Consider the following 9,186-nt stretch of genomic DNA (forward strand, 5'->3'; position numbering starts at 1 on the left):
TCCCCAAAACGTTAGGTTGTCAGCCCAAATTAAATGTTAACAATTTTAATGAAACCCAAAATAGTTCATTTATTACTAGGAATCAAAAGTTGGATTCTGTCAACATGAAATCTAACCATATCTATGAAATATAACATCCAAGATTTTCTTTGAATTACATCCAACATTCAACATCAACACACAAAAAACATTTTCAATTTCAATCAAACTTGACAAGGTCTAGAAAGATTTTCATTTTGTCACAAGATTCTATAAAATCACCTTCTTGCTTGATCAAAGTCAAAGATACATAAAAAAGATCACAACCATTAAGAAAGAAAAGTAAAACTCCCCACCATTACTCAATTTCTTTGTTTTATCTAAGATATTATATGTCCACATTGTGGTCCAAAAAGAAAAACAAATGTGTGGTTCACTTCATGCTCTATGATATATATAAATATATATATCTATATATGTATCATTATTACATCATATTTTTTGGTCAACCCTCAACAACTAATAGATGATCTAACTCTAGATATGGTCATAGATCTTCTGCAATCAAATAACAAATTTCAACAAATTATGATGCATGCAAATATGCAAATGAAGTAAATGTGGGATTTAATACTGTGATAAATAATAATAATAAAAAATTGCAGTAAATGGTAGTAGAATCCGAAGTTCATTTACTACAGAAATGTATTTAATTGTTTTGCATGGCTGAATGCTTCCATTTTTTTGTATCTTTCAATTTCAATTGACTCATCAACTTTAAATGCATTAATAACAGAATCTTAGCTTTTACAAATCAAATCTTTTTTTTTTTGACATTTAATTTGAGAATATCGGATAGTGTCATCATACCTGATATCCAAATTTCATACAGCTGGGACCTTTTTCCCATCTTCAATAAAGAAAATTGCAGTTTCAGGAACCTGTAGTTTTGTTAAAAGAACTCAAATTATAGCCTTTTTCCCATTTAGTTTTTGAAATATTTTTTTTAAAAACATTATTTATAAAAACAGCAACTATGAAGTAAGAAAAAAGAAAATGGTAGTGATGATTACATCAGGCCATGTTTGTGTGATGAAATCCACAATGTCATATGCTATGTCTCCTTGTACATCAATTTGATCTTTTTCAGTTGGCCCCTGTTTTTTTATTTATTCACAAGATTTCAATTAATTATTTAAAGATAATATTTTTGTAATATTGTTAAATTAAAATGTAAAATTGTTGTACCTTAACAACAGAAGCTCCAGTAGCAAATTTCTTTCCAAGTTTCTTTGAAGCTTCACTCAGTTTAATACCTACATTGCATTATCATTATCATAATCCTATTGTCTTAAAAAAAAACATGGGAATTTTAAAAAATAATAATAATTAATTATTATGCTTACCAAAAAGTTCAAGGCCTTTAATGGTGGTGATAGACTTTCGCTTGTTACGAGTTACCTTCTCAATTATAACTTCTTGTCTCTCCTACACCACAAATTCATCTAACTTTTTACAAATTTGCCCTCATTTTTTTCTTTCTTTTATAACAATTATTGTATTTTAGGTAATATAGGTATTCATTACAAAATGCTTTGCAATTAAAAATATTAAACTGAAAATTTTTCATTAAAGTGATTTAGAAGGTTGAAACTTGTACGTATACTTATCAAAATTTTATATCTTTTTGGTCCCTTATCCCTATTAATAATACCTTTCCAACACTTGGGTACAAATCCAATTGAGTGAATTAACATTGTTTAATTTTTACAAATCAAATCTTTTTTTTTTTGACATTTAAAATCTGCTGTAAGCAGAAGTATTATAAATTTTCGTACCTTCTTTTTTATCTTGCCACCTGGAAGTTTCTTTACAGGTTCTTGTTTTGGTGCTGAAGAGCCTACAAGCAACTAATTAAGGATTAAAATCTAAGTATGAAGAAGCCTTAAAGTTGAGAAATTTTGTTTTAACTTTTAACATGATGAAGATATTCAGATAAAGTGTTGTCTTGATAGTTCATGTCTCCTTTCTTGGAAAGTTTATTAACTTATAAGTCACACATCTCTTCAAGTTTTGAAGAAATTATATCCCCAATTTAGTCATTTATCATCCCTAAGTGATTCCTGTCAATTTGTGTTATGAACTGAATTCTAAGAACAGATACAATAACAAAATCACAACCAACTGATTCTTATATTGATTGATAACACTCAAATATATGACATAACAAACTAATAATGTGAAATGCCTAAAATATCCTTAATTCCACTGCACTAATAAGATGCTCTAAATTTGTTGATTTCCCAAACTACCCCCTATGTAAATAATGTGACTGAAGAGGATGCATAACAATTTGCCAAACATCGATGTGTTCAATTGAGCCCTAGAGCTAATAAACAGGCTGCATTCCCATTTGAATTCCTTGTCCTATTACTTCGAAAACCGGGTTCAAGTATTTTGTGACTTTTGTGGATGATTATTTTGTGTTACTTGGTTGTATTTGATGAAAAATCGCTCTGAGGTATTCACCCATTTTTGTTAATGTGTTGCTGAGATTAAAACACAATTTAGTGTCTTTGTGAAAACTTTGCGTAGTGATAATGCAAAAGAATATACCTTTGAAATCTTTCAAACATACATGTTTTAGCAAGATATTCTCAATGAATCTTCTTGTGTTGATACACCTTTCTAAAATGGTGTTTGTTAAACGAAAAAATTGTCACCTTCTTGAAGTAGCTCGAACAATATTATTTTAGAAAACCGTTCCAAAAACATTTTGGGTTGATGCAGTCTCTATTGCCTGTTTTCTCATCAACCACATCATCCGATGCACAGGTTCCTGACCTTGATGTTCACGTTGCCTTACGTTTTGTTCTTGAGTTTTTTTTAGAAGAGAAAGGGGAGGAAAGGAGAGGAGAGGAGAGGATTGAGAGGGATAGAGGTGTTCTTAAGTTTTTTTAAGAAAAGAAAGGAAAGGGGAGGAGAGGAGAGGAGAGGATTGTGAGGGGGAAGGAATAAGAAGAAATGCATGCTCTCTTTCCGCTCATATTTGGGCGGATTGGAAAGGAAAAGAAATAAAGACCATTTTTACCCTTCTTCATTTTTTGTTACACGCTCAAGCCATTTTTAATCTGGGATATAAATGTCATTTGACAATAGTATCCCTCTCTTTCCTTTGCAACTGGAGAACGCAGCCACTAAAGTCTTCTTCTTCCCTTTCTTCCACCTCCCCTCCCTTTCCTCCCCCTCTTTAAAAATTAAACTCAAGAACACAGCATTAAGGAAAGGAAAGAGTCCAAGTACTTACCCTATATCCTCTTTTGTTTCTTATGGTAAACTATCTTCAACCTCACGCGTGATGATCTCTACACTTGATAAATATCTATGGGTAAATGTCATTGAAGCCCAACCAACTATCAGGTTTTGTTTTAAATGGTCCCTTATGTTTTTTCTTGCATTTAAAGGGCATAAAATTCATATTAACCTGTTTATTAAGGACCTAAGACCTGTTTTAACCGGTTACTATGCCAAATCAGATGCCACGTATATAAAATTTAAGGCGTCTTCACCGTCAATGCCAAATAACCATGCAATCTGTGATTTTTTTCTTTTCCTCTGAATCACAACTTATCTATTCAATACATTGATTTCTCCAGCTTATAAACCCCAAAATCTATTTCCATAAAAAAAAAAAAAAAGGATCCATGAAAACCCAAATGTATTTCCATAAACCCCAAAATCACAACTTATCTATTCAATACATTGATTTCTACAGCTTCCTCCGATCAAGTAATTGAGATTTCGTTTGTTTTGATTTGGGAAATTTGATGGGTTTTCATAGTTCTTGAATCGCAACCATTGGCATGAATTAATGGTGAATTAATGGTGGAGCAATCAGATTCATCACACTCCGGGATAGTTGCAGGTGTGAAGCGGTGGGACCTGGTAGGGCTTGTAGGCACAGACGACGCAAACAATGGCAAATTGAATGAGGAAATCGATTGTTTTGTGAACGATTCCCAGTTGAGATTGTTGGGTTTAGGACACTTTGAAGTTGGAGATGAGAGAGGTGGAGTTACAGGGGCCCTGTTAGATCCGGAGAGGTGGGAGAGAAAATGGAATGGTGTTTCGAAGAAATGCAAATGGGTTACTTGATGGACTTGGGAACGATGAAAATGATGGGCGGCATTGATATGAAGGGATCGGACTCGGAAACGATGTAGACAGCGGACTCGGTTTCTGGGAAGAACACGGTGTCGTAGTGGTGGATGTGCCGCCGGTTTCGATGGAAGGTAGCGGTGGCTTCGAACCCTGTTTCAAATCAAGAATCAAAACTCGTAAAAATGATGATAAAGACGACGACTCTTCCTAGAACCCCTGAATTTCCTCAGCTCCGTCACAACCTAAATTTGGAAATTTGGAAAAATATTGGGTTTGCAGACGACATATCGTGATGTCGAACAGGTATCTGATCTATGTTCGTTGCTTCACTCCTCTTGTAAGAGTTACCGTGTTGTGCATCACTCCTCTTGTAAGAGTTACCGTGTTGTGCTTTAAATCATTTTTCAAATCCCATGTAGGCGAACGATGATGATGATCGGTGGTAGGCGGACGTGGTGGAGATCTGGTAGTAGGAGATGGTTGTCGGTGAAGTTTGAATTCCACAGACATGTTTTGAAGAACATCTAAATCGTGAATAAATCTATATGATGTAATCAGATGAGAATGTGATATAGCACAAATATTTCTTGAATCAATGAGATGGAGAAATCAATATATTTGAATAGATAAGTTGTGATTTAGAGGAAAAGAAAAAAAAAATTACAGATAAAGGAGAACTTAGGATGGGGACGATTGAATGGTTATTTGGCATTGACGGTGAAAGCGCCTTAAATTTTATATACGTGGCATCTGACTTGGCATAGTAACCGGTTAAAACAGGTCGTAGGTCCTTAATAAACAGGTTAATATGAATTTTATGCCCTTTAAATGCAAGAAAAAAACATAAGGGACCATTTAAAACAAAACCTGATAGTTGGTTGGGCTTCAATGACATTTACCCAATATCTATTCCTAAAACAGTCGGTGAAGGTTTGAAACCATTCTGGATGGCGAGATGCTATGATTAATGAGATCAATGCTTTCGATCATAACAATACATAGGATTTGGTAGACTTACCAATGAGTAAAAAGGTTATAGGTTGCAAATGGGTATTCACTGTAAAAGTCAAATCCAAACGGATCTATAACTCATCTGAACGTTTGGTTACTAAAGGATATGCTTAGACTTATGGGGTAGACTACTCCGAGACATTTTCTCCTATAGCTAAGGTATCTTCCATCCGATTATTCATTTCATTAGTTGTTACTTATGATTGGGCCCTTCATCAACTGGATGTGAAGAATGCCTTCTTGCATGGTGATTTACATGAGGAAGTTTATATGGAGGAACCACCAGGGTTTGTTGCTCAATTGTTGCTCAAGGGGAATATGGCAGAATTTGTAAATTACATAAATCACCATATGGTTTAAAGCAATCCCCTCAGGTCTGGTTTAGACGGTTTAGTGTTGTGGTGACACAGTTTGGCTTACGAAGAACCTCTTATGATCATTTTGTGTTCTTTGCTTCATCGTCTTCCTGAAGCATTCTGTTAGTGGTATATGTTAATGACATTGTGATTATCAGGAGTAATGGAATTGAGATCAAAAAGCCAAAAGATTTCCTTGTATCTCGATTTCAAACAAAGGACCTAGGTCCTTTAAAATACTTTTTGGGAATCGAAGTCTCTCATACTCGAAAAGGGATCTATTTGTCTCAGCGGAAATATTGCTCGAATATTTTCAAGGATATATTTTCAAGGATTCCCGGATGATTGAAACAAAACCTTGCGAGTCTCCAATGATTCCAAATATGAAATTGAAAGCAGACGAAGGAGATCCACTTGACAACCCGAAAAAAATACAGAAGAAATGTAGGAAAATTATACTACCTGATGATTGTACATCCAAACATTGCCTTTTCCGGTAAGTGTTGTAAGCCAGTTTATGTCATCTCCACAAACCTCTCATTGGGATGCTATTAATCATATTTTGAAGTGCCTAAAGGGTGTTCCTGGTCATGACATCTTATATCAAAATCATGGTCATCATGTCATCGAAGGGTTCACCGATGCCGACTACAATTGGGATCCTACAACTAGGCGGTCTAGAAGTTATTTTGTGTTTGTTGGAGGGAATCTAGTTTCATGGAAAAGTAAGAAACAGAATGTCGTTTCACGGTCAGGTTAGCACCGAATACCATACCAGGTTATGGCTCAGACTACATGCAAGCTGATATAGGTATGAAATCTGTTGGATAAACTTGGTTTTGCTCAATCGAAACCAATGAACTTGTATTGTGATAATGATACGGCTATCCATATTGCAAACAATCCAATATTTCACGAAAGGACTAAACATATCGAAGGAGACTGTCATTTCACAACTGAAAAACTAGAAGATGGAACCATCTTTACTCACCATGTTCAAAGTCAACTAGCTGATGTCTTCACCAAAGCTTAACTTGGTTCGCGGATCTTGATATTTGTAACAAGTTGGGCATGATTAACATCTATGATCCAGCTTGAGGGGGAGTGTTAGAATGTGTGTGTGTGTGTATATATATATATATATATATATATATATATATATATATATTAGTTTTGGCCTAGTTAGCCCATGGCCCATTAGGTTTCCTTTGTCTAGGGATCCTACCTCTATTTATAGTCTTGTATCGCTTCCTTGTAAAGCATATAATCAATAAGGTATTTTCACCTCAATTTATTCTTGTTTAGAGCTTTGCAGGTTGAAACAAGTTTTTGTATGCAATATACTTTTGGATTAGATGATTAGTACACCCACAGACTCCTTTTCTGTGAGGTGTAGGAAAATCTAAGTCATCAATAATGGGAGTTGTTAGGAAGGGTTCTGTATTTCCTAACTATCTCAAAATTCAATTAAGAGAAGTAAGAACAAGAGATAAATGATGAAAATAGGGTTTGGATTTTTAGGTTGTAGGCTATGGGTTTAGACAGGATGGATAGATCGAGTAGATATCATGGTTTTTGTGTTATATTTTTATGCTCATTTATGTATTATAATTATTATTCTTCTAACTTAACCCTTTATTTGTTCTATTTCCTAGTTCCAATATTTTTTTTCCTTTTTCTTCATTCACATATATATAGCATATTGGCATGCACTTCTTCTTGCCAAAGTTTTCATATTAAAGCAACCTTTCTAAAGAACACTGATTACATCTAACCTCCCCCTTAGCTAAGGACCCTGTAGTAATTGGGTATTGTTTTTTGGTTGTTTTATTATTGATCATAAATGAATGTAACGAACCAATATATGTTCTTGATGTTCTTAATAAGTAAGAGTTCTCAAATGTCATCATGAATCAAATAGAATGGTATATATTGTTTATAGTGTAAGCATGGGAATATGTGAGGAGTACATTTTTCCATTTCACAAGTTTTATATTAAAAAGAAGATAAGTCTTTATTTCTATAAAAAAAAATGAAAAAACAATCATCTGACATAAGCAAAATTTTGATGGTCAAGCCATAAATGCCATACCAACACCTGATTTTCCACAAAAACTGAATGAGAAGTTGAAAATAAACTCATAGAATATAAGTGTATAAAATCTTGGATCAACAACCCCTAGAGCAACAACTAATTATAAAGAAATAAATACTCTTGTGTTTATTTAAAATGAAACTTGTATATTTCTAGACCCCAAAGAAGAAGAAAAAATGAGCATAATAAAACAGTCTTTAGTTCCCATTTTATCTTCTTAGAAATTCAATCTGATGCACACACCTCTAGATTGAAGAAAAACTAACCTATCAGAATTACCTACATCAATATTATGCACCTTAGAAGAACTTAAGTTTACAATAGAGTCCACCCATCACTGATTAAATTTAAAATGCAGTTGCACTGATATGAAAGCATGCATAGTCTATTAGCATAACACATATGCTGTCACAAGTAGAACTGTAGAAGCATGTATGTATTCTAATGTGTAAAAAGATACTAGAACATGCTTGTATGTCTATATGTTGTCCCTAATAATTGGTCTTGACAAGCATAAAGTTTCACAAAAAAATTCCATAATTCATATCATCAATTCAGCACAAACAAGCATGTTCTTAACTACTCACTTCTGAAGTGGCAACTAACTAGTATCAGATATTGTGCACCAATTAGTAAGAGTTTGTACAAAAATCAGATTTGTTGCCAATTCAAATGCAACTTAAAAGCAACGAGTATATAAGCTAGAGTGTATATAAATTAAAACACTGAACTAAAAACGCCTATAACATCAACATACCAGAAGCCGAAGTGCCATCCGCAATCGAAGATGACTGAAGTTGATTCGAAACTTTATCTACTTCCTTCGCATTTGGGTCTGATTCAAATCACAAAATCGAGGAACATAATCAGAAAACATTCATGGGTTTTCAAACTCAATCAAAAGGATGAAAGGAAAAAACCATTACCTTGAAGAAGATCAGGGTAAATCTCGGCAGCATGTTGGATCAACCAGGGTTTGCATTTTTCAAAATCGGGTCCGAATTCACAATACTCAGCGGGTAACCCGCAAACACCACAGTATAATACCTGAACGGGTTGGGGTTTTTCCGCCATTAAAGCAAATCAGTTTTTAATCTTTTTGATGTTTCGCTATCGAAGGATTTGCCGTTTTTTTTTTATTTTGAACCGAGGGTTTTGATGAGACCGGAAGAAAAAAAGAGTATCAACGGAAACTGTGACTATTGAAAATGATTGCGGCTTGCGGATTGTAACTGCTTTGTTTTATTAATATAGCATGCGTACAAATATATTTTTTTCAAATACATTTTTTTTTAAATATAATAATAATAACGTTGTTAAATTTGATATAATAATTCATATAATAAATTGATATAATATATTGATTATTTTGAATTATATGATAATATATACATGTATTATAACTTTATAATTTCAATCGTTTTAATGACTTCCATCCGCGAGTTACACATTAATAAAATTAAATATAATATATGGTTTAATGTTATTTATAGTTGTTGTTATTGTTAATTAATTTTTTAAAATTTATTTTCTTAATATTTTAATTTCTATCATTATAATTATTTAAAACACCAAACATTGTTG

General features: G+C 33.4%; 1 protein-coding gene and 1 pseudogene across 2 annotated transcripts; both read right to left on the reverse strand.

The window, feature by feature from the left end:
* Positions 1-308: 308 nt before the first annotated feature.
* LOC145054668 (translation machinery-associated protein 22-like) lies at positions 309-8,814 on the reverse strand. 2 transcript variants are annotated; one of them, XM_079002903.1, is made up of 8 exons: positions 8,529-8,814; positions 8,360-8,437; positions 1,818-1,879; positions 1,386-1,467; positions 1,228-1,295; positions 1,053-1,136; positions 850-920; positions 309-534 (listed from the first exon to the last, which is right to left on the reverse strand). In XM_079002903.1, exons 1-7 carry the CDS (start codon positions 8,674-8,676, stop codon positions 864-866), a joined length of 579 nt encoding a protein of 192 aa, XP_078859029.1. In that variant the 5' UTR covers positions 8,677-8,814; the 3' UTR covers positions 309-534; positions 850-863. The 2 variants fall into 2 exon arrangements, with proteins under 2 accessions (XP_078859029.1, XP_078859028.1); XM_079002902.1 differs by having other exon boundaries at positions 309-537.
* LOC145053189 (protein BRASSINAZOLE-RESISTANT 2-like) lies at positions 1,920-4,650 on the reverse strand (annotated as a pseudogene).
* Positions 8,815-9,186: the final 372 nt, after the last annotated feature.

Source organism: Lactuca serriola, chromosome 5, assembly GCF_051521515.1.
Source record: "Lactuca serriola cultivar US96UC23 chromosome 5, Lser_US96UC23_V15, whole genome shotgun sequence".
Classification (NCBI taxonomy): domain Eukaryota; kingdom Viridiplantae; phylum Streptophyta; class Magnoliopsida; order Asterales; family Asteraceae; genus Lactuca; species Lactuca serriola.

Bases quoted from the DNA above. Each gene is read 5' to 3' on its own strand.
- LOC145054668 (XM_079002903.1), bottom strand. From the start codon at position 8,676: ATGGCGGAAAAACCCCAACCCGTTCAGGTATTATACTGTGGTGTTTGC. The intron at 1,880-8,359 runs GTATGTTGATGT...AGTTGCTTGTAG, and splicing joins GGATGGCACTTCGGCTTCTG to GCTCTTCAGCACCAAAACAA. The intron at 921-1,052 runs GTAATCATCACT...ACAAAACTACAG, and splicing joins TCACACAAACATGGCCTGAT to GTTCCTGAAACTGCAATTTT.